The sequence below is a fragment of the Staurois parvus genome, unplaced genomic scaffold, assembly GCF_062004578.1.
Source record: "Staurois parvus isolate SC_StPar_1 unplaced genomic scaffold, SC_StPar_1.0 ptg001293l, whole genome shotgun sequence".
Classification (NCBI taxonomy): Eukaryota; Metazoa; Chordata; class Amphibia; order Anura; family Ranidae; genus Staurois; species Staurois parvus.
This window is the reverse complement of record NW_028319089.1, coordinates 45854-72045: the sequence shown is the minus strand read 5'-3', so window position 1 is coordinate 72045 and position 26192 is coordinate 45854. Positions and strand designations below refer to the sequence as shown.

At 43.8% G+C, this 26192-nt stretch overlaps 1 protein-coding gene across 1 annotated transcript in view; it reads left to right on the top strand.

Annotated features, from left to right (window-relative positions):
• LOC149437408 (uncharacterized) overlaps positions 1-26192 on the top strand; it is a 47063-nt gene that overhangs the window by 5643 nt on the left and 15228 nt on the right. Inside the window, exons 2-5 of the mRNA XM_089660949.1 lie at positions 5411-5500; positions 9944-10051; positions 10567-10659; positions 22312-22725. Coding sequence (XP_089517075.1) covers positions 5411-5500; positions 9944-10051; positions 10567-10659; positions 22312-22725 — 705 coding nt within the window. The remainder of the gene's footprint in view (positions 1-5410; positions 5501-9943; positions 10052-10566; positions 10660-22311; positions 22726-26192) is intronic.

Below are 26192 nucleotides of genomic sequence, written 5' to 3'. Positions count from 1 at the left end.
AAATTTGTGCTAAAAGAGGGGATTGGGGGAATTGTGCTAGGCGGGGAGGAGAAATTTGTGCTGGTAAAGGTAATTTGGAGGGGATTGTGCTAGGAGGGGTAAAGTAGAACTACAGAACTGAAGTGTTTTTTTTTTTTTGTTTTTTTGAGTGTGTGGGGGGAGAGGGTGCAAGTAGCTGGTCTTGCCTAGGGCACAAATTAGTTTAGCCCTGGGACAAGTGACTCATCCTCACATCCTTGGCCCAGTGGATGACGGAGTGTGTTGGGAGGCACTTAAAAAGAAAAAGAAAATGGGGGGGGGGCCACATATATTATTATTATTATTATTATTATACAGTATTTATAAAGCGCCGATAGTTCGCTCAGCGCTGTACATTACAAAGGGGGACAGAACATGTGACAGAACAATACCAATACAATGCAAAACATGAGGGGATCGAGGGCCCTGCTCTTTCGAGCTTACAATCTAGGAGGGAGGGGATGGTGGTACAGGAGGAGATAGCTGTGGGGGATGGAGTGGTAGGAAGAGTGGAGGAGGTCGATCAAGTTAGCAGGTGGTGGGGTAGGCTTCCCTGAAGAGATGGGTTTTCAGGGTGCGCCTAAAGGAGAGGAGAGTAGGTGATAATCTGATGGGTTGGGGCAGGGAGTTCCAGAGGATGGGTGACACCCTGGAGAAGTCCTGGAGGCGGGCATGGGAGGAGGAGACCAGGGAACTAGAGAGAAGGAGGTCTTGTGAGGAGCGGAGTGTGCATGTTGGGTGGTACTTGGATATTGGGTCAGTGATGTAGTTCGGGGCAGTATGGTGGACGGCTTTGTACGTCAGTGTTAGGATTTTGAATTTGATCCGTTGAGCAATCGGAAGCCAGTGGAGGGATTGGCAGAGGGGGGTGGAGGACACTGAGTGGAGGCCAGTGGAGGGATTGGCAGAGGGGGGTGGAGGACACTGAATGGAAGCCAGTGGAGGGATTGGCAGAGGGGGGTGGCGGAGATGGAGCGGTTGGAAAGGTGAATAAGTCTGGCAGCCGTATTCAGGATGGACTGAAGCGGGGATAGCCAGCGGCGAGGCAGGCCAGTGAGGAGGGAGTTGCAGTAGTCGAGTCGTGATATGATGAGGGAGTGGATGAGCTGTTTAGTGGTTTCTGGGGTTAGGAACGTGCGTATTTTGGCGATGTTGCGGAGGTGGAGTCGGCACGAGTTTGTTAAAGATTGGACTTGGGGCTGGAAGGATAGGTTGGAGTCCAGAATGACATCAAGTACTCTGGCCTGCAGGGCGGGTTTGATGGTAGCGTTGTTCGATGTGATAGAGAAGTCAATGGGGGGTGGGGTCCGGGCTGGGGGGAAGACAAGAAACTCTGTTTTGAAGAGGTTCAGTTTAAGGAAGTGGAGCGACATCCAGTCTGATATGTCGCTCAGTAGGTGTGTGATTCGGGCGGAGACAGAGGGGGTGAGGTGGGGGGTTGAGAGATAGATTTGTGTGTTGTTGGCATAGAGGTGGTAGTTGAAGTCGTGAGAGTGTATGAGTTGGCCAAGGGAGGAGGTGTAGATGGAGAAGAGAAGGGGCCCGAGGACAGAGCCTTGAGGGACCCCAACAGAGAGGGGGAGTGAGAGGGAGGTGGTAGCATTATATTTCTGACCCTACCCTCTACATGAATGAGTAAGGGGTACAGAGTACCTTGTTACTCATTCAAAATAAAAATTACAATGCAGATAAAAAAAAATGCTCAGTAGAAAAGTCCTGTAAAAAAAAGTATGTACTGAATGTCTCCTGATGTAAATCCAACAACAGTCCTGCCATCTCATGATGTAGATCCAGCATCAATCACAATAATTGAGTGACAACCCACCACAATGACAATGCTGCCCCACCACAATGGTAGCCTGCTAAATGTCAACAAACCGATGTGGATGCTGGGTGATGTCACTCACCAAATATGGTCATGGCAACTTTTGATCAATGACAACATGCAGGACTTCTGCCATCGTGTTTACAATGTGAAACAACCTGTAAGGTACCTGGTGGTAGAACCTGAAGTGCAGAGGAAGGCTTCCCTTGCAGCTCTGGCACAGGGGCCCTGGCAGAGTAACAGGGAGCACAGAGGTGCACGAGTGCCTGGTAGGACTTCTGTGGATGGATGTTGACGTGCGTCAGGAATGTAGGAGCAGCTGGTGGATGGCACAGTGGCAGAAGTGCAGGAGCAGGATACTGGCAAGGAGAAGCCGGTTCAGGTGCAGGAGCAGAGTAAGGCAAGGTCAGGCGGTCCAGGTTGGCAAATAACAGGCATTCGCTAATTGGCCATGAGCAGGGCTAACGGGTTCTGCGCCTGCACATAGATCTACGCATTCTCTGACACAACCCATCAGAAAGCTGTCATTCAGTGGCAGTAGTGATACCACACCTAAATTAATGTCTTCAGGAGTGCCAACAGGTCATGTCTGGCTATTATATTCGCCCATTACGAAAACTGCACACAGGCTGGTTTTGGGTTGAACTCATCCCACCCAGAAGCTCATCCCTAGCTGCTAAAATAAATAAATGTGCAATATTTTGGGGTTATGAAGAATTGTAGGATTGGATCATGTTGTGAGTTCAGCTTGTAAAGGTAAAATAAATGCTGGTCCTGATGAAGCTGATTGAGATACGCCTATCAGTGTAACGCGTTGATGTCACATGTCAGTGACATCGCGGATGGCCATGATTCCATAGAGATAGCCCGAAACCATGATGGGAGAAACAATACAAACTCGGAAGAGTTAAGACATGAATAGCGGCTCAGATGTGAACAATATGTGAAATGCCAGGTGGAGGAAAAGGAGACAAACGAGTTGGGACGGCAATGAACACAGTACAGCAATGATCACGGAGGATGACATACCTGATGTAGAGAGGGTGAGCCAAATCATAGTAGACGTCGCACGGCCTGGCGGTGAGTAATCACACCTATTCATATATATGCAGCTGCTCAACTTGATCTTACTGCTCTATGAAGCTGGAAGCTTGTGCTGAACTCTGTGTACCGACTACCATCTTCTCTGCTTATGAACTACTGCCGTTACTGCCTCGCTGAGAACTTCACCTGTTCTGAACTGCCTACCACTAGATGTCTCTTCAGTCTCCCACCATAAGACTGTACAATGAATCCAGTGATAGAAGTCGTGGGACTTGTAACAACAAATGAGCTTTCTGGAGAACAAATTCATTACAGTTGAGGACTCTTCACAGCAGGGCATCCACCTGGTGCAAGCTGCATTCACACAGCCACAGGACTGTCTACCATTCCCTAAATACTTTGCACCACGCCCATCTTTGACTATCCAAAAAAGGTGGACTAGCCAATAATACTCTGAGTAGTGACCGGACAGAGGACCTGTGTAAGCCGTTGTCTGGTCTCCTATACTCTTATCTATATGGCCATACCGTGACGTCATGTTTCATTTCATTTTAAGGACAGACAACATTGTCTGGGGAGAGGTGATGGATATTGGCTTTGGTTTATTGTTTTTAGATTCATTTTTTGAACTCTATATGCACATATATTTAATATTGTAATCCAATAAATGCAGTTTTATAAAATATTCACGTATGGTTCACCACATTGGTACCTTAATGTAACCGCTTTCTGGTGGACATCTAGTTCACAAAAACCTCTCTTTGTTGATAAGTAGTGTTTGGTTACTGGGACCACCTACACTATATTGCAAAAAGTATTGGGCTGCCTGCCTTTCCACGCACATGAACTTTAATGGCCCCCCAGTCTTAGTCCATAGGGTTCAATATTGAGTTGGCCCTGCCCTTTGCAGCTATAACAGCTTCAGCTCATCTGGGAAGGCCGTCCACAAGGTTTAGGAGGGTGTCTATGGGAAGGTTGGACCATTCTTCCAGAAGCACATTTGTCAGGTCAGGCACTGATGTCGGGGGAGGAGGCCTGGCTCGCAGTCTCCGCTCTAATTCATCCCAAAGGTGTTCTATGGGGTTGAGGTCAGGACTCTGTGCAGGACAGTCAAGTTCCTCCACCCCAAACTGGCTCCTCCATGTCTTTATGGACCTTGCTTTGTGCGCTGGTGGGCAGTCATGTTGGAACAGGAAGGGACCATCCCCAAACTCTTCCCACAAAGTTGGGGGCATGAAATTGTCCAAAATGTCACCTTAAGAGTTCCCTTCACTGGAACTAGGGGGCAAAGCCCCACCCCTGAAAAACAACCCCACACCATAATCCCCCCTCCACCAATTTGTTGTTACACTTGGCACAGTGCAGTCAGGCAAATACCATTCTCCTGGCAACCACCATAACCCAGACGACTCCATCGGATTGCCAGACAGAGAAGTGTGATTGGTCACTCCAGAGAACACATCTCCACTGCTCTAGAGTCCAGTGGCGGAGTGCTTTACACCACGGCGTCCGACGCTTTGCATTGCACTTGGTGATGTAAGGCTTGGATGCAGCTGCTCGGCCATGGAAACCCATTCCATGAAGCTCTCTACGCTCTGTTGTTGGGCTCATCTGAAGGCCACACCAAGTTTGGAGGTCTTTAGCTATTGACTCTGCAGACAGTTGGTGACTTCTGCGCACTGTGCGCTTCAGCATGCGCTGACCCCGCCCTGTCGTGACGTGGCCTACCACTTGGTGGCTGAGTGGCTGTTTTTCCCAGTTGCATCCACTTTGTTATAATCCCACTAAGGCTAGATTCATATCTGTGCAGGTGGTGCCGCAGGCAGGTGCCATTAGTTCTATTGGTACGCCGACCGCACTGGAAAAAGCAACCTACTGGAAACCGAGGTTCACGCGCGGGCTGCGTTTTCGGAAGAAGTGCAGGGACTTCTTCCCTGCATGTCACTGGGCACGGGAGTCCATTTAAATGAATGGGCTCTTGTGCCCACGCAAAACATGGCCTGCACGGCCACATATATGTGACCGGGGCTCACAGTTGAGTGTGGAAAATTTAGTCGTCAGGAAATGTCACGGATGGACTTATTGCCCAGGTGGCCACCTATCACGGGACCACGCTTGGAGTCACTGAGCTCCTGAGAGCTACCCATTCTTTCACCAATGTTTGTAGAAGCAGTCTGCATGCCTAGGGGCTTGATTGTATACACCTGTGTCCATGGAGGGGATTGGAACACCTGAATCACATGATTGGGAGGGGATTGGAACACCTGAATCCAATGATTGGGAGGGGATTGGAGCACCTGAATCCAATGATTGGGAGGGCGGGGCCAATACTTCAGGCAGTATAGTGTATATTTAGTGAGCGGATACCTTGAACACTAGTAGCGTCCTATTCTACCTATTCTAATTCAGTAATATAAATGCTTCACCTGCAATGATAAATGTACAGTCAGTATATATAGAAGTGTTGGGTTCTCCAGACATGCAGGACTGAGATAATATCTGTTGTGTTTTTTTCTTTTATAGGACAGAATCCAGCGATCCGTAATTCTCTTCCTTCAGTTGCATTCATTATCTCATGTGTAATATACTGTTTGAGGATCTTTTTTAATAAAAGTAAGTTTTTGCTCTTTTATCTGGAAGTAAATAAATGCCGCAAGGAGTGTATATGTCATTAGAACTGTTATATAACCTCAGATTAGACGTGCAGAACAAAAACATTCATTTAGTTTCAAATTCTATTTTAGGTCACTAAATTTGTTTTGTTACATTTGTAACGAAATTCATTTCATTTAGTTTTGTTTATTTGTTTTTGACCAGATTACATTTTTTTTACAATGGATTCGAATTGAGTCAAATTTGAAATTAATTGGAAAATAATTTGAATCAAAAGCAAAAATTGGAATTTTGGAAAATGGCTATATTGATTCTATTCTATTTGTTTCTGGTTTATTGTTTTATTCTATTCTTTTTGAAATGTGAATTTAGTTTCAGAAGACAGCTATATTCTATTTTCTTCTATTCGAAATTCAAATTTCAAAAGATGGCAATATTCTCACTTTTTCTCTACTATTCTATTCTTTTCTATAATTTCCTTTATTTTCTATTCTTTTATTTTTTATTCTGTTTGTTTCTATTTTAGTCTGCTTTATTCTATTCTTTTATATTCTATTCTTTTTGAAATGTGAATTTCAGAAGACAGTTATATTCTATTGTATTTTAATCTATTTGAAATTCAGATTTCAAAAGATGGCTATATTCTCTCTTTTCTATACTATTCTATTCTTTTCTATCATTTTCTTTTATTTTCTATTCTAGTCTTATTTTCTTTTGTATTCCTTAATTTTCTATTCTATTTGTTTCTATTTTATTCTGATTTATTATATTTTTTTCTAGTCTATTCTTTTTTAAGCACTTCCATACAGGGCACTTTTACCCCCTTCCTTCCCAGGCCATTTTTCAGGTTTCAGCGCTCTCAGTTTGAATGACAATTGCGCGGTCATACAACATTGTACCCAAACTAAAATTTTATCATTTTATTCACACAACTAGAGCTTTCTTTTGGTGGTATTTTAATCAACACTGGGTTTTTTTTATCTTTTGCTAAATTAACAAAAAAAGACCAAAAGTTTTGAAAAAAAAAACACATTTTTCTGTTATAAAAGTTTGCAAATAAATAATTGTTCTTCATAAATTTAGGCCGAGATGTATTCTGCTACATGTCTTTGGTGAAAATAACCCAAATTAGGATGTATTTTTTAGTTTGTAGGAAAGTTATAGAGTTCACAAACTATGGGATATATCTGAATATTGATCAATCCTGAAGTACTGACGGACAATCTAATTTCTTGAGGTCCAAGAATGTCAGAACAGTACAGATATCCCCCAAATGTCAGGACGGTACAGATATCCCCCAAATGTCAGGACAGTACAGATATCCCCCAAATGTCAGGACGGTACAGATATCCCCCAAATGTCAGGACAGGACAGATATCCCCCAAATGTCAGGACGGTACAGATATCCCCCAAATGTCAGAACAGGACAGATATCCCCCAAATGTCAGGACAGTACAGATATCCCCCAAATGTCAGAACAGTACAGATATCCCCCAAATGTCAGGACAGTACAGATATCCCCCAAATTACCCCTTTTTGCAAAGTAAACAGTCCGATGTATTTCATAAGAGGAATGGCAAGTTTTTTGAAGTTTGTATATTTTTTGGCATTTTTCGAAAAATTAAAAAATTAATAAATTATTTTCTCTTTTTTTTTACATATTGTCACCAGTGCAGTACAGCGTCATCATATAACTGGCATGGCGGTGATCAGATCAGGAACACTGACTGGTGACAGTATGGAAAAAAAATATATATAATTTAAAAAAAAAAAAATGTTATTTTTTAATTTTTCTTTTTTTTTAAAGATTTTTTTTTTCATATTTCACTATGACCAAAGTAGTACAATGTTACCATAGTAACATTGTACTACTTTGGGGAAGTGATCAGTATTTTTTTTTTTACACAATTTGCTTATAGCAAAGAATTACTTTGCTATAAGCAAGCATTTCCCTGAATGACATCGATTCATTCAGGGTTTTTTTTTTTTTGTGTTTAGCTGTAATTTGGCCACGGCTAATCACATGACACAGCTGAGCTGTGATTGGCCCAGCTTGTGCATGTGATCGCTGTGACCATTCACAGCTAGACACACTAGTATACAATGGGTGGCATGAATGAAGCCATCCATTGTATACAACTCTCATGTGACCTTCTGTGATTGGTCACAGCAGGTCACATGGTACTGGCAATGGGGCCGGTACTCAGATCTGTCATCGGCCGTGTCCGAGGTACACGGCCGGTGACAGATCGCGGCTCTGCGGGCATGCGAACTGCGCATGCCCGAAAGGACGCCATATGGCGTCCACCCGAAGCGGTGAGGGTTTTTTCCAGCCGCCATTCGGCCATAGGCCGGGCGGGAACCGGTTAAAATGTGTATTTCGGAAGACCGCTGTATTCTATTCAAATTTCAAAAGATGGCTATATTCTTTCTACTCTATACTATTCTTTTCAAAATTCGAATTTTCGAAAGATGACTATATTTTAACACCAATGCACACAGTTTTTAAAGGAAATCACCAATAGTTGGTGATAGTTCTTACGAAGCCACTCCTTCGTTACCCGAGCGGTATGTTTGGGATCATTGTCATGTTGGAAGACCCAGCCACGTTTCATCTTCAATGCCCTTGCTGAGGAAGGAGGTTTGCACTCAAAATCTCACGATACATGGCCCCATTCATTCTGTCCTCTACATGGATCAGTCGTCCTGGTCCGTTTTCGGAGAAACAGCCCCAAAGCATGATGTTGCCACCCCCATACTTCACAGTAGGTATGGTGTTCTTTGGATGCAACTCAGCATTCTCTCTCATCCAAACACGACGAGTTGTGTTTCTACCAAACAGTTCTATTTTGGTTTCATCTGACCATATGACATTCTCCCAATCCTCTTCTGGATCATCCAATTGCTCTCTAGCAAACTTCAGACGGGCCCCGGACATGTACTGGCTTAAGCAGGGGGACACGTCTGGCACTGCAGGATCTGAGTCCCTGGCGGCGTAGTGTGCTACTGATGGTAGCCTTTGTTACGTTGGTCCCAGCTCTCTGCAGGTCATTCACTAGGTCCCCCCCGTGTGGTCCTGGGATTTTTGCTCACCGTTCTTGTGATCATTTTGCCCCCACGGGGTGAGATCTTGCGTGGAGCCCCAGATCGAGGGAGATGATCAGTTGTTTTGTATGTCTTCCATTTTCTAATTATTGCTCCCACAGTTGATTTGTTCACACCAAGCTGTTTGCCTATTGCAGATTCAGTCTTCCCAGCCTGGTGCAGGTCTACAATTTTGTTTCTGGTGTCCTTCAACAGCTCTTTGGTCTTCACCATAGTGGAGTTTGGAGTGTGACTGTTTGAGGTTGTGGACAGGTGTCTTTTATACTGATAACAAGTTCAAATAGGTGCCATTGATACAGGTAATGAGTGCAGGACAGAGGAGCCTCTTAAAGAAGAAGGTACAGGTCTGTGAGAGCCAGAAATCTTGCTTGTTTGTAGGTGACCAAATACTTATTTTCCACAATAATTTGCAAATAAATTCTTTCCAAATCAGCCAATGTGATTGTCTGGGTTTGTTTTCTCATTTTGTCTCTCATAGTTGAGGTCTCCCTATGATGCCAATTACAGGCCTCTCTCATCTTTGTAAGTGGGAGAACTTGCACAATTGGTGGCTGACTAAATACTTTTTTGCCCCACTGTATCAGACGGATTGCTTTCAACAAACAAATATAAGAGACATTGATGACGTCACAAATTATCATGAGGAATAATGTATGCTTATTATAGTCACAAAGTGAAAGTGATCACATTTTCAGTACCTAAATGTGAGGAACAAAATGATTTTCGCAAACCAAGATGGTCAGAAGAGCAGTTTGTTGCACTGGAAGGAGAAATCCAGAGAAGTTTTCCATTCCCCCTAGGCTCATACCAGCAACCAATCATAGGTGGCCAGGTGGTTCTGCACACCTGAATATAAAATAATAGGATCTAGCTTTAGATCCATCATCTTTCCAGAGAAAGGAAAGGGAAAGGATCCTCTGAAATTTGATTTTGAATAGGACCAGCTTCTCTTCACAATGAATTTGGATTGACTTGAATTTGGTCGAAAACAAATTTGAAACAAATTCCCTACAAATGCAACAAAACAAAATTAGTAAGTTAACAAATCCACACAAAACAAATGTTTTCATTCTGCACCCAGACCAGTTCATTCATCACCAGTTAGGAAGCATCCTGGGGAAGAAAGTGAAAAAAAAAACCAACAACCTCTTGGTTGAGGAGAATATAGAGAGTTGTACAATCCAATCCTCACATTTGGGGAGGTTAAGATGCGGAGCTGTTAAAGTGAAGGAAACATCGTAGACATCAGTTTATAGTCGGAAAAAGCAGAAATGTTGTTGGGATTGTTTTCCAGACATTCAGAAATACAATTACACTTATTTTGCTTTTCTTTTATAGTATCGGGTCCAAGGATGAAAGTTGTTTTGGGGGTAATCTTTATGGTATCATCCATCACAGTATTGGTCTCATCTGGTTTATCATTACACTTCCTGAGGAATTTTAGTGGTAAGTTTGTGAAAGTCCAGATATGTCCACAATCTGGTATACAATGTAAGCCATGCATCAGCCAACAGGCCTCTCGTGTAGCCCCAGGTAGTAGAATTAGGTGTAACACCAGAATGTTGGTGGACCAGAGGAGCCTTTTGCAGGAAGTCAAAAGTCATGTAGGGGGCGGATGTTTAGTGACGTCACAGATTATTTTGTTCATTTCTTTTGAGACTGATTGATTTTTGCTCACCATGCCCCAAAGATACTGCAAGCAGGAGTATTTACACCGCAGCGGAAGCACAACGCCCAGCGTAAAAACACACACAGACATACATACACACACACGCATTTTTCTTGAGCTTTTTCAGGCGATTTTTTTTTTTTTTTTGTAACGCAAAAGTGCTTCAAAAACTCCTCAGTGTGTAAGTCACCTTAAAGTAAAATAAATGCTGTGTGATTGCAGCAATAGGTTTATTATAGTCAGTATGTTGGGGAGTGACTAATATTACATCTCTTCTGCTTTTCTTTTGTAGGCGCACCAAAGGTGATAATTTCTGTTCTAATTATTTTAGTTTTATTAATGTTGCCTACATATTGGATACTTTTCTGGAGAGATTTCAAAACAGGTAAGTGTCTGAAAGTTTATACAAGCAATATTGAATGTAAGGGTATCAATAGGGAGAGATTTATTAGATTAATGGGGATCCAGCCATCCGAAGAAAACAAAACATTTACCATCTTCTGTATATACAGTTGTGTCCAAAATTATTCAACCCCCACTGAAATTGAGTGTTTTGGCCAGTTTGACATTGCTTTTGATCATTCAGTCATCTTGCTTACATTTACATTAAAGAGGCACTTGTAGGTCAGACAAATATAACATAACAGTTATAATGAAATAACCACAAATGTCTTTTCTGTGCTCACAGCATTATCAGTTTTATTCAACCCCCAAGTGACATTCAATCTTAGTACTTAGTACAGCATCCTTTTACAGTTATAACAGCTTTTAAACGTGAAGCATAGCTTGACACAAGTGTCTTGCAGCGATCTACGGGTATCTTCGCCCATTCTTCATGGGCAAAGGCCTCCAGTTCAGTCACATTCTTAGGCTTGCGCACTGCAACTGCTTTCTTTAAGTCCCACCAGAGGTTCTCAATCGGATTTAAGTCTGGTGACTGCGATGGCCACTCCAAAATGTTCCAGCCTTTCCTCTGCAACCATGCTCTAGTGGACTTGGAGGTATGCTTGGGATCATTGTCCTGTTGAAAGGTCCAACGTCTCCCAAGCCTCAGGTGTGTGACGGACTGCATCACGTTTCCATCCAATATCTCCTGGTACTGAAGAGAATTCATGGTACCTTGCACACGCTGAAGCTTCCCTGTACCTGCAGAAGCAAAACAGCCCCAAAGCATGATTGACCCTCCACCATGCTTCACAGTAGGCAAGGTGTTCTTTTCATCATAGGCCTTGTTCTTCCTCCTCCAAACATAGCGTTGATCCATGGGCCCAAACAGTTCTAATTTTGTTTCATCAGTCCACAGAACACTATCCCACAACTTTTGTGGTTTGTCCACATGGCTTTTGGCATACTGCAGTCGACTCTTCTTATTCTTTGGAGACAGCAAGGGGGTACGCCTGGGAGTTCTGGCACGGAGGCCTTCATTACGCAGTGTGCGTCTTATTGTCTGGGCTGAAACTTCTGTACCCACATCTGACAAATCTTTTCTCAGTTCCTCAGCAGTCACACGGGGACTTCTCTCCACTCTACGCTTCAGGTAGCGCACAGCAGTCGAAGTCAGCATCTTCTTTCTGCCACGACCAGGTAGCGTTTCAACAGTGCCCTTTGCCTTGAATTTGCGAATGATGCTTCCTAAGGTGTCTCTTGGTATGTTTAACATCTTTGCAATCTTCTTATAGCCATTGCCCTTCCTGTGAAGAGAAATCACCTCTTCTCTTGTCTTCCTGGACCATTCTCTTGCCTTCACCATGTTTGTAACCACACCAGTAAATGTCTAGAAGGAGCTGAGTATCACAGTCATTTTAAAGCTGCCTAATTGGTGCTTATTATGCTTGATTGCTGCTCGGTGACATCCACAGGTGTTTTCAATACCTGATGGAAAGCACCTGTATGAACCTCTGTTCTTCAGAGTGGTAGTCTTTAAGGGGTTGAATAATTGTGGCAATGAAGAAACCACATAAGAACCATTTACTACTGTATTACATAAACAATTGATGTCATTTTAGTTGCATTTGGGTAGTTACAACGTCCTTGTAGGATTTGATTCTGAATACAATTCCAAATGTACACTATAGTCCCTAAACCCCTTTACAGCATTGGGGGTTGAATAATTTTGGACACAACTGTATCATATATAAACTATTGCAGAAATTGTGGGAGGTTTCCGATATGTTTGCCGACATCCTTATTACAAAATTCAACCACAAACTCCCCTATATAAGTGTGCGATTTTTGAAGCAAATGAGAATTATTTATTATTTTATTGAGTTGCACCTCTTTATAGATTTTTGTGGGGGCCATATTTTTATTGCACCCTTTTGAACTTTTTAGTAATAAATCTTTCTTTCTGAAAGTGTTGAACTGTTTCTAAAGCTCCTTAATGCAATTTACGAATACATGCCGCTGAAGAACGCTGTGTGTGTTTAACCCTCTGTATAACCTGTCTGCAGTGACAGTGGCGTACAGAAGATTATCTAACCATCATAGTGTTATTGCTGATATGGGTGAAGGGTTAATTGCGTAATTAACCTGACCCAGTAACAATCGCGCTCAGGCTGCTGGTACATCGATTTGTGGTCCAGTGAGCTGGAAAATCATTGTGCAGGGTGCAGCTGGGCGGGGCATTTTTACGCACGTGACATCGCAGTTTTGGATTGGCTAGTCCTTCGGTCACGAGTTTGGTGAGAAGGTCAGGGGTCTGACGCCGCGATCATCACACACAAAGCAAGGTCCATAAAGACATGGATGAGCGAGTTTGGGGTGGAAGAACTTTACTGGCCTGCACAGAGTCCTGACCTCAACCCCATAGAACACCTTTGGGATGAATTAGAGAGGAGACTGCGAGCCAGGCCTTCTCGTCTGACATCAGTGTCTGACCTCACAAATGTGATTCTGGAAAAATGGTCAAACCTTCCCATAGACACCCTCCTAAGCCTTGTAGATGGCCTTCCCAGATGAGCTGAAGCTGTTATAGCTACAAAGGGCGGGCCAACTCAATATTAAACCCTATGGACTAAGTTTTTGATGCCATTAAATTTCATGTGCGGGTGTGGGCAGGCGTCTCAAAACTTTTGCCAATATAGTGTATATGGTGTGCCACATCCAGAAGGTGTAACAAGTAGCATTGTTTTGAGGAGGGCTACAAAGTGTACACCAAATGGTGCCTGGTACTGGAATGCCTCACCAAAATGTATCCTCCTCCTCCTGCTTTTGAGGTTGCGGCCAGGTGGAAACATACATTCAGTCAACATTCCCAAAGATGCTTTACTAGAAATGTTGAATGCCCAGTGGATGATATCCTAAGATACGTGCAAGCTTTCATATTCTTAGCAGTCATAACAACTATAGCGACAGCCTGGAAAAGTCCGGTGATTGACCTGGCCTTGAGGAAGCGTAAGCTAACCTGGATCATGCTGAATGAAAAGATTGAGTGTCTTCTGGGATAAACAAGCCTTATTCCATAAGGTCTGGAACCCCTGTCTATCTTATCTACAGGTTTCCTCCTTGTAATGCAGGTTGGTCACTGTTGTCAGGACACCTACCCCGAGTCATATTAATCCACTTGTTCACCACAAGTGATACCTTTTTGTATAGAGAGAGATACGGTGTAATGACCCTGCAGGACTGCTGACCAAGATGGATACCCTTCATGCATAGGATTTTAGCGTCCTCTTTAGTGGAGATTAGAGTAGAATTTTTTTTATCTTACCCGCTCTTTCACCTACAGTATGTGGATCATGTTTAAGGCCTTGTTGTCAACATCCCAGCAACTGGTGTTGCTATCTGCAACCTTTACGCTCAATGTTCTGTAATGCATATCTACATTCTATTTTCTATCACTTGTTTTTTATTTTCAACCTAAATAAAATGATTGAGACAGAAGGTGTAAAAAATCCACGCCTCACATCTGACTCACTGCTCGAGAAGTGAGGTACCATCTTTGTTGCCTGTTGCCCCCAAGTGAATAAAGGATGAGAGGATGGATGGATCAGCCGGGAGGAAAAAATGCCAATAGTGAATAGTGTGTGTATTCCAAACCAGGAAGAGTTGTCAACCAGACTGGAAATTACATTACAGTAAACTGTCACAGGAAGGAACATCAAACCATCAGAATCCAGGAAGCTGGGCATCGCGCTGGAAGGAGGCAAACAATATCGGTCTCTGTAGCAACGTTTGGAGGCTCTGCCTCTTTGTCAAGCCAGGAGACCAAAAAAAACAGCATTGAAGGTGCGCATGCAAATATAAGGAGGGCACAGGTGGAACCTTGCTTCACTGCCCTAACTCAGTTGACCCCTAAGTAGCCTGTCAGTCATGTGAGATGCATTGTATAAAATTGTGATTATTAAAAACAGATCATTAAAGCAGAGCTCCAATCAAACTGTAAAAAAATAAGTCAGCAGCTACAAAAACTGCATCTGCTGACTTTTAAAAAAACAGCCGCTCACCTGTCCCTTGATCCTGTGGTGTCCTCCTTGTAGCCCGTCTCACCGGCTGTCCTGTGTTCACAGCGCCAGTATCTTCAGTGTGGGCACCCGTCTGTGACACCTTGCAGCTTCACAGCCAGGTGACCACTGCGCATGCATGAGTGATGCTGTTCGTTCTGAATGGTCCTGTAGTCTTCTGGGACCTATCACGTGTCCTAGAAGACAACGGGGAGGGGGAGGACAACTTCCGCTTCTGATCACCTAGGCGATCACAGCAGAATTGTGATCGCCTAGGTGATTTCAGTTACCCGCTCCCCAAAGGAGCAAACCCTTAATGGGGAGCGGGGGACCAGTCTTTAAAGCGGAACTTCCCCTTTTTTTTGTGGTGCTCCACTTTAAGCCTGGGATAAATGTTGTCATGATGGGGACAGAAAATATGATGGGGACATGAGATAAAAGCAGAAAATTTATTATAAACCATATGCTCAGAACTAAAAACACCACTTTCCGATACATCAATAAATAGACTCTCGCATGTATACAGTGAAAGCTCCATTAGAATACATATTGAAAAAAGAGAAACATCTGATATATAAAGAGAGACAATTACAACACAATTAAAAATGTAAATATAAAAAAAAGTACAAAAAATTAAAAGAATGAAAATGAACACCATAAATACATATAAATATGAAAATAATGCGGTGACCTGGATCACATACAAGGGAGGTGAAAACACCCAGTAATTGTGTAATCATTCTTCTGAGGAACTGAATAAAAATTAATAAAAAGTACTCTTAAAAGTATAACCAGATGGGGAAACAACTTAGATATGTGTGTGTGTGAATATAGAATTATGTATGTCAATTATATAAACACATGCATAAGCCAATGGACAGCCACAAGGCCACACCTACAACGACCTTTCTGCTTAATCTACTGTGTATATGTCAATGTCCTCATTAAGTCCATCCAGGGTGTAAGTGTTCAGTTTGTGTATCCAGTATGTTTCTTGTTTACACAACTTTAGAAACTTTTCTTTATCTGTGAGGTGGCTGGGCATGGCCTCTATAACAAAAACTTGTAGTTCGCTAAAATTCTTATTACGTTTAAGCGAGAAGTGCTGAGACACACTATGCTTGGTGGAACCCTCTTCAATGAATCTCCTGTGTTCTCTCACCCTTTTCCATAGTGTGTTTTGTACAGGCAACATAAAGTAAATTACTTGAGCATGTAATACACTGACCTATTGTGTATAATAAATATTGCCTACTGAGTCTTTGAAGATGTTTTTGACCTGTTCATGGTACCAAAACCCAAAGGGGGGCCCTATCCTGGTCCTAAAATCCCTCAACAAATTCCTTCAAATTCCAAAATTTTGCACGGAGTGCAGAAAGTCAGTAATTGCCTCTTTGACACAAGGCGATCACCTGGCGTCCATAGCCACAGCACAGTCACGGTGGCGGGCGCAAGCATACACCCCCTACCCAGAAGCACAGATCACATACTAGGTACATGATCCAGGAAGACCGCTTTGCTGCCGTACATCCATGAAATGCAGTCAGCAAGCAGTTATAGTATACATGGGTTGGCCATGGGAGATGTTTCAAAAATGTTACTACTCTAACAACTCTTGGACTTTAATTATGTATTCTTTTATCCTTGCTTTTGGCTCCTTTCACACGGGTGGACCGATCAAGTCAATATTGAGTTGGCCCCGCCCTTTGCAGCTATAACAGCTTCAACTCTTCTGGAAAGGCCGTCCACAAGGTTTAGGAGGGTGTCTATGGGAAGGTTGAACCATTCTTCCAGAAGCACATTTGTGAGGTCAGGCACTGATGTTTTTATGGAACTTGCTTTATGCACTGGCGCGGTGTCATGTTAGAACAGGAAGGGGCCATCCCCAAACTCTTCCCATAAAGTTGGAAGCATGAAATTGTCCAAAATGTCTTGGTATGCTGACGCCTTCACTGGAATTAAGGGACCAAGCCCAGCCCCTGAAAAACAATCCCACACCATAGCCCCCCTTTCACCAAACGTTACACTTGGCACAATGCAATCAGGCAAGTACCGTTCTCCTGTAAACCGCAAAACCCAGGCATGTCCATCATATTGCCAGACAGAGAAGTGTGATTGTTCACTCCAGAGAACACGTCTCCACTACTCTAGAGTCCAGTGACGGTATGCTTTACACCACGGCATCCGACGCTTTGCATTGCACTTGGTGATGTAAGGCTTGGATGTAGCTGCTTGGCCATGGAAACCCATTCCATGAACCTCTCTATGCACTGTTGTAAGGGATTTCCGGCAATAAGTATCGCGATTGGAAATGCACATACGCATAGGAATTCCCGCAGAAGAATTGCTGGTTGTGCGCATGCGCACAGGAATGCGTGATCACGCACGTGCACACGCACGGCGAAGATTGGCACCAGACGGCCTATTTAAGGAGTGCCTCTGCTCATGTTCAGTTCTCACTGGTCTTCAGCTCCCCCATGTCCTGCTTGTTCCTGTGTTATTCCTTTGTTGCTGACCCGGCTTGTTCCTCACCTGACTTTGATTGCTCTCCTGATACTGGTTCCTGACTTCGGCTCTGCTCCTGACCTTGGCTTTTCCTTCTGATTCTGTACCGTGTTGCCCGACTGTTGATTACCCTGGCTATTCCATGACATTGTTCCTGACTCCTGTCCTCACTACCTGCCTTGCTCTAGTGCACGCCTGGCAAACTGCAAAACCTGTGGTGCCTACTATTACTGTGCCAAAATCAGAGGATCATCAGCCTTCCAAGGTTTTCATCTGCAAACAACAACTTCTGGCACTCTTGTTCCCCTGGGTCCTAGACTCCCTCTGTTCCAACTCCAGCAGGGTCAGGGCTAGTGACACAAGTGAGGCCGACCCCGTCATTTCAGTCTCCCATCAGGTACGTGACAGTTGTGCTCATCTGAAGGCCTCACCAAGTTTGGAGGTCTTTAGCGATTGACTCTGCAGACAGTTGGCGACTTCTGTGCGCTTTAGCATGCGCTGACCCTGCTCTGTCATGTGACGTGGCCTACCACTTGGTGGTTCTCGGTTGCTTCCACTTTCTTATAATCCCACTAACAGTTGAGCGTGGAATATTTAGTAGCCAGGAAATGTCACAGATGGACTTATTGCCCAGGTGGCCACCTATCACGGGACCACGCTTGGCGTGGAGAGCGACCCATTCTTTCACCAATGTTTGTAGAAGCAGTCTGCATGCCTAGGGGCTTGATTGTATCCACCTGTGTCCATGGAAGGGATTGAAACACCTGAATCCAAATATTGGGAGGGTGGTGACAACACTTTTGGCAACATAGTGTGTGTTTTTAGCAGTATATATCCAGAAAGGGAGCACCTTCAAAAAGTCACTTCTTTTTTTTTTTTTTTCTAGTGTGAAAACTACAAAAAGAACAATCAGGAGGGTGCAATGCCTAGTGCATTATCAACAATTTATTGTTCACAAATCATATATGTCAAATGGATACTAACAGAAGTACAAAGTAAAATAGCATAAAAACCACAAGATACCACAGCAAGGGGAATCACATGTATCCATGCAATCCAGCTGGACTGTCAAGCTGAAGCATCACCAACATGATGTTGGCCAGCATAGCTCTGAGGAGTATACTCCGAAACACGTCAGCTTGCCAGCCTAGCTGGGGTGCATGGCCAAATGTTGGGCCCCATATACTTTTATAGTGGTTATATTTAACCGTTCCAATACCGTGCAATTTTCCCCCTTCCTGCCCAGGCCATTTTTCAGGTTTCAGCGCTCTCACATTTTGAATGACAATTGCGCGGTCATTCAACATTGTACCCAAACTAAAATTTTATAATTTTCTTCACACAACTAGAGCTTTATTTTGGTGGTATTTAATCACCGCTGGGGTTTTTATTTTTTGCTAAATTAACAAAAAAAGACCAAAAATTTTGAAAAAAAAACACATTTTTCTTTGTTTCTGTTATAAAAGTTTACAAATAAATAATTGTTCTTCATAAATTTAGGCCGAGATGTATTCTGCTACATGTCTTTGGTGAAAATAACCCAAATTAGGATGTATTATTTAGTTTTTAGGAAAGTTCACAAACTATGGTATATATCTGAAAATTGATCAATCCTGAAGTACTGACAGCCAATCTAATTTCTTGAGGTCCAAGAATGTCAGAACAGTACAGATATCCCCCAAATGTCAGAACAGTACAGATATCCCCCAAATGTCAGGACAGTACAGATATCCCCCAAATGTCAGGACAGTACAGATATCCCCCAAATGACCCCTTTTTGCAGAGTAGACAGTCCGACGTACTTCATAAGAGGCATGGCGAGTTTTTTTGAAGTTGTATTTTTTTGTCATAATTTTTCGGAAAATGAAAAAATTAAAAAAAATTTCACTATTTTTTTTTTTTTTTACATACTGTCACCAGTGCAGTACAGCGTCATCATATAACTGGCATGGCGGTGAACAGGGACACTGACTGGTGACAGTATGAAAAAAAAAAAATATATATATATATATTTTTTTTTTTTTTTTTTTTTTTATTATATTTAATTTTTTATTACATTTTTTTAAATTTTTTTTAAGATTTTTTTTTCATATTTTACTATGACCAAAGTAGTACAATGTTACCATAGTAACATTGCACTACTTTGGGGAAGTGGTCAGTATTTTTTTTTTTTTTTTATTTACACAATTTGCTTATAGCAAAGAATTACTTTGCTATAAGCAAGCATTTACCGGAATGACATCGATTCATTCAGCTTTTTTTCTTTTTTTTTTTTTGTGCTTAGCTGTGATTTGGTCACAGCTAATCACATGACATGTGCATGTGATTAGCTGTGACCATTCACAGCTAGGCAGTAGTATACAATGGATGGCATGAATGAAGCCATCCATTGTATACAACTGTCATGTGACCTGCTGTGATTGGTCACAGCAGGTCACATGGTACCAGCAACGGGAGCCGGTACTCAGATCTGTCATCGGCCGTGTCCGAGGTGCACGGCCGGTGACAGATCGCGCTGCTGCGCCGCTCTGCATTAGCGCAAACTGTGCATGTGCGGGAGCACGCCAAATGGCGTGCACCCGGCATGCAGGGACACTTTTGAAGCCGCCAAACGGCCATTGGCCGGGCGGCTAATGGTTAAGTTTATGTATATCATTATTGCTGTACCAATGTATAAATGTATCTAGGTATCAGAGGGCTTCAGGAAAATGGCCCCTTGGCACAGTATGTTATTATTGTTATTTACCTCTTTTTATATGTACATCCGTTAGGTTCAATTATTTTATGTATCCCCTTTTGTTTGGAAGTTTGTCCGGATCTTATTAGGTATCACTGCAGCATTAGTATGTATAGATTGAGTGGGCTCCGGTATAGTGGCCGCCGGAGGTCCGCCTCTGGTTCTTTATTGGTAGCTAGTCACCTATAAAAGAACTTCCTGTCACCATGGGCGTATACCCTGATGAAGTCAAGTGACTAGCGTGACGTAACGCATCGGTACGTGGGGAGGAACTTCCGGTGCATGGTGACGTCATTTCCGACACGGGCACCATATTGGAACACCATTTTACTACCCATGCAATACACCCATAGCATGAGGTAGAAAGCTGTTATTTGCTGGATGAAATGTGAGTGGGCATTTTCTCTGTGTATTTTATACAGTAATCATAACATGATTACACGATGGAGGATCTGTTTTGTCTCATTATGATCCTTTATATGTTTTGCCGATTATCTATCTGGAGGAGACCTTGAAAGATCCTTTATGTGAGGGTGGTTTTGCTGATGGTTATGTGGTGGAGACCTTTGAAAGGAAAGGAGCATATACTACCATTGAGGGGGATCCTGTGAGGAATTATTACCTGTAAGGATCGGTGTGATCCTAAAAGTAAGCTGGCCCTTGTGGTCAATGCAAGGAGGTGAGGAGGCATTTTGGCCACTGAAGGATTGACACTATTGCTGTGACCACCTACACATATCATCACTTGCACGAAATTACATATGGAGCACGTGTTTAAATATTTTGGACTATATTATATTTCAATTTGGGGGTTTATTATTATATATATTAATTTGTATTGTGTCAAGTGTGGTGTGTGACACTTATCACTGTGTGCATCATTTATGTCCCCATGCAGGGGGTTCACGTTTTGCACTAAGGTATATAAATATTGGATCCCTCAATTGTGGATTAAGGGGGATTGAGTGTGTTTTCACTATATGGTATCTATTTTTTTATATCTATTTTTTTTTCACTATTATAATTTTTTGTTCACTAGTTGATTTTGTGAAGATTATATCACGTTATATTATCACTTTGATTTATGTGAATATCATTTATTAGCGCTACACTGTGTTTATATAACATGGCCAAATGTGATTCCCCTTGCTGTGGCATCTTGTATTTTTTTGGTGATTTTACTTTCCACTTCTGTGAGTATCCATTTGGCATCTATGTTTTGTGAACAATAAATCGTTCATAATGCAGTAGGCATTTTGTGCCCTCCTGATTTTTCTTTTTTGTAGTTTTCACAAATCTTCCCTTGTTGAGGAGGGCAGCATCCACTACACATTCCTGGCAAATCCATGATCCATTGTATATCATACATCATTTGTGGTCATCTTTGGTAGACCTCTGAGCGCTGAAATGTACAGAGTTTTTCATGTGTGTACATCTTTGTATGTCTTGGTTGACATTTGTACTATAAGGGAAATGATGAGCAAATTATCCATCAAGATGCCCTTTAACCGCCGCCCGCCCGCCATATAAGGTAATGACGGGCGCAAGGTGGTTCTCTCGTTCTGGGAGGATGTCATATGACGTCCTCCCACTCTAACCGCGCATGTGCGGCTCCGGAAGCACGCGGCAATCGGCGGTGTGCTGTGTCCCTCGGAAACTGCGGAAAACCAATCAACAGAGCCGAAGATGTCGGCTCAGTCATGTGATCAGCTATTTCCAATCACAGCTGATCACATGTAAAGAGGGAAATGCCGGTTATCGGCATTTCTCTCCTCATGAGAGGAGAGCCGGTAATCTTGGAGGGGACATGGGCACTCATCAGGGCACTGATGATCAGTGTGGCCCCAGAAGTGCCACCTGTCAGTGCTCATCCATGCCACCTGCCAGTGCCCATCAGTGCCTCATCAATGCCACATATCAGTGCCCAAATGAGCTGCCTTTCAGTGCCCATCAGTGATGCCTGTCAGTGCCCATCATTGGCACCTACTAGTGCCTCCTCATCAGTGCAGCCTATCAGTGTCCATCACTGCACCCTCACTAGCGCACATCAGTGAAGGAGAAAAATTACTTGTTTAAAAAATTTTATAACAAAAACTTGTCAAAATCCCCGAGGTGATTAAATACCACCAAAAGAAAGCTCTATCTGTCTCAAAAAAAGGATAAAAATTTCATATGGGTACAGTGTTGCATGAACGAGCAATTGTCATTCAAAGTGTGACAGCGCTGAAAGCTGAAAACTGGCCTGGACAGGAAGGGGGTATAAGTGCCCGGTAGGCGAGGGGTTAATACATTCAAAGGCATATAGAGTAAAATGAACTAGAAATGTATTTGACTTCTTCTCGTTGTTTTATAGATGTTCTTACTATATCTGAGATCTCAGGGAATCGTCATATGACTCATATGAAGAAAACAACTCTAACTTGCCAGATAACATATTTCGGACAAAAAGAAATCCAGATAAATGTATTTCTGAAAAGACGTAATGCCATAAAAAAACAGCTTATTGCCTCCTGGGAACCTACAAAACAGACAACATCCAATAATTCTATTGCTCTGCTTCTGGAAGGAGATGCTGAACACCAAACAGTGTTACCTGTTAAGATGACAAAATCCTGTATAGGAATGTACGAGTATCTCTGCTTCATTACTATCACCCCGAGTGCAGATATAGATGAAGGCGCCGTGCTTGGTGTAGAGGTGGAACACGCTTCCCTAAAACAGCCCATCTCTGCATGCAGGACTCTGAATGTGTACAATACAGAAGAAGGTAAGTAGTGGTTATGCTGTAGGTACTGAAAAAGGGTTTTATACTTAAAGTGCATTCACTATATCCGCTCTCCCCGGACTCCGCATGCTCTATATCCACTCTCCCCGGGCCCCGCGTTCACTATCCGCTCTCCACGGACCCTGCATTCACTATATCCGCTCTCCACGGACCCTGCATTCACTATATCCGCTCTCCACGGACCCTGCATTCACTATATCCGCTCTCCCCGGGCCCCACGTTCACTATCTGTTCTCCACCGACCCCGCATTCACTATATCTGCTCTTCCCGGACCCCGCATTCACTATATCCGCTCTCCCTGGACCCTGCATTCACTACATCTGCTTTCCCCAGACCCCGCATTCACTATATCCGCTCTCCCAGGACCCCGCATTCACTATATCCGCTCTCCCCGGACCCCGCATTCACTATATCCGCTCTCCCCGGACCCCGCATTCACTATATCCGCTCTCCCCGGACCCCGCATTCACTATATCCGCTCTCCCCGGACCCCGCATTCACTATATCCGCTCTCCCCGGACTCCGCATGCTCTATATCCACTCTCCCCGGGCCCCGCGTTCACTATCCGCTCTCCACAGACCCTGCATTCACTATATCCGCTCTCCCCGGACTCCGCATTCACTATATCCGCTCTCCCCGGCCCCTGCATTCACTATATCTGCTCTCCCAGGACCCCGCATTCACTATATCCGCTCTCCCCGGACCCCGCATTCACTATATCCGCTCTCCCCGGCCCCTGCATTCACTATATCTGGTCTCCCCGGACCCTGCATTCACTATATCTGCTCTCCCAGGACCCTGCATTCACTATATCCGCTCTCCCCGGACCCCGCATTCACTATATCCGCTCTCCCCGGACCCCGCATTCACTATATTCGCTCTCCCTGGACCCCGCATTCACTATATCCGCTCTCCCAGGACTCCGCAATCACTATATGTGTTCTCCCCGGACCCCGCATTCACTATATCCGCTCTCCCAGGACCCCGCATTCACTATATGTGCTCTCCCCGGACCCCGCATTCACTATATCTGCTCTCCCAGGACCCCGCATTCACTATATCCGCTCTCCCCGGACCCCGCATTCACTATATCCGCTCTCCCAGGACCCCGCATTCACTATATCCGCTCTCCCCGGACCCCGCATTCACTATATCCGCTCTCCCCGGACCCCGCATTCACTATATCCGCTCTCCCAGGACCCCGCATTCACTATATCCGCTCTCCCCGGACCCCGCATTCACTATATCCGCTCTCCCCGGACCCCGCATTCACTATATCCGCTCTCCCCGGGCCCCGCATTCACTATATCCGCTCTCCCCGGGCCCCGCATTCACTATATCCGCTCTCCCCGGGCCCCGCATTCACTATATCCGCTCTCCCCGGTCCCCGCATTCACTATATCCGCTCTCCCCGGGCCCCGCATTCACTATATCCGCTCTCCCCGGGCCCCGCATTCACTATATCCGCTCTCCCCGGACCCCGCATTCACTATATCCGCTCTCCCCGGACCCCGCATTCACTATATCCGCTCTCCCCGGACCCCGCATTCACTATATCCGCTCTCCCCGGACCCCGCATTCACTATATCCGCTCTCCCCGGACCCCGCATTCACTATATCCGCTCTCCCAGGACCCCGCATTCACTATATCCGCTCTCCCAGGACCCCGCATTCACTATATCCGCTCTCCCCGGACCCCGCATTCACTATATCCGCTCTCCCCGGACCCCGCATTCACTATATCCGGTCTCCCCGGACCCCGCATTCACTATATCCGCTCTCCCAGGACCCCGCATTCACTATATCCGCTCTCCCAGGACCCCGCATTCACTATATCCGCTCTCCCAGGACCCCGCATTCACTATGTCCGCTCTCCCCGGACCCCGCATTCACTATATCCGCTCTCCCTGGACCCCGCATTCACTATATCCGGTCTCCCCGGACCCCGCATTCACTATATCCGCTCTCCCAGGACCCCGCATTCACTATATCCGCTCTCCCCGGACCCCGCATTCACTATATCCGCTCTCCCCGGACCCCGCATTCACTATATCCGCTCTCCCTAGACCCCGCATTCACTAACCAAAATAATGATGAAGCGCTCAGCTAATAATGTACATAACATAAATCAATAATATATATTATATTTTATAAACTACAAATCCAAACAAGATTAAATCATGTAAATAAACGCACTCAATCCCCTATAAAATGATAATGAATAAATAGTGTGACATCAACAATATGCACAATGAACTAGTGCTCTGATAAGGTACCTAAATACTAAAATTTGTATAAATGTACCAAACCAAACTCCTGATATGCCACCTAGTGGCTAACCAGATGAGTGAAAACGATTAAGTGATAAAACTCAGGTGTAACGAAATATATAAAAAATAAATCAAAAACAGTCCAAAATAATGTGATATCAAAACTGTGCAAATAATATATGGTGTTCAATACATAGTGCTTCAAGACTTCATTCCATGCTGCAAACGTGCTCACGGTGACACTCTGATGTGACTCCCCTGGACTAGCTAAAGTGCCTCCTCACCTTCTAAATTTGACCCATAAGGGCCACAGAGCTTTAAATTATAAGGATCTCAACCTGGCTCCAATGCCTCCTTAGTGGAATCGGTGGAATCAAAGGTCCCCCTCAGGGTAATGGATTCCTCTCAGACCACTCTTTTTGCAATATGGACTCAGATATACAGGGCATGTGTCTTAAAACAAAAAACAAACCTCCATAGTGCAACACCGTTTTAATTCACTTCACAAACGCCAAGAAATGGACACTCACATGTTATCCAGTACACAGGCACGGTTTCCCATGTGATATGGGTGTACTAAGGGATAAGGTTTACCAAAATGGCGTCCGAAAACGGAAACCGGAAGTACGTCACCACTCGAAACCGGAAATGTGTCTACGCGTTACACCACGGTCACGTGGCTTCTTCAGGATGGCTCATTGGGTGACAAGACCTCCTCTTTATACTATCATGCTGATTAATCAAGGGGCGTGTATTCTACCTCCATTTTCTTAAAGCCCAGTGCAAATGTGGCGGCCATATTTAGACTCCGCTTCCCCTACTGTCCCAATATATTAAAACTATAACTTATATCTTATATTAAAACTATAACTTATATACTAGTATACAAAGCTATATCCACCCTATACCATAAAACATATGTACTTTATTAAATTATATTAGATCATAAATACTTAATCTAATTACTTGCACCTATTAAATACTATTGCACTATCCTTCCCATATAGAAATAAATGAAATAAAAAATGAATGAATAAATCCCCCCAGAGATGGGACTACTAAAACCATTGACATGCTACTCTCAAGATATGTACCAAAAATTAATTCTAATAAATATTGTAATAATAAAATAGAACATTTTAACACTATATATAATCATTATAATTCTAATTCTATA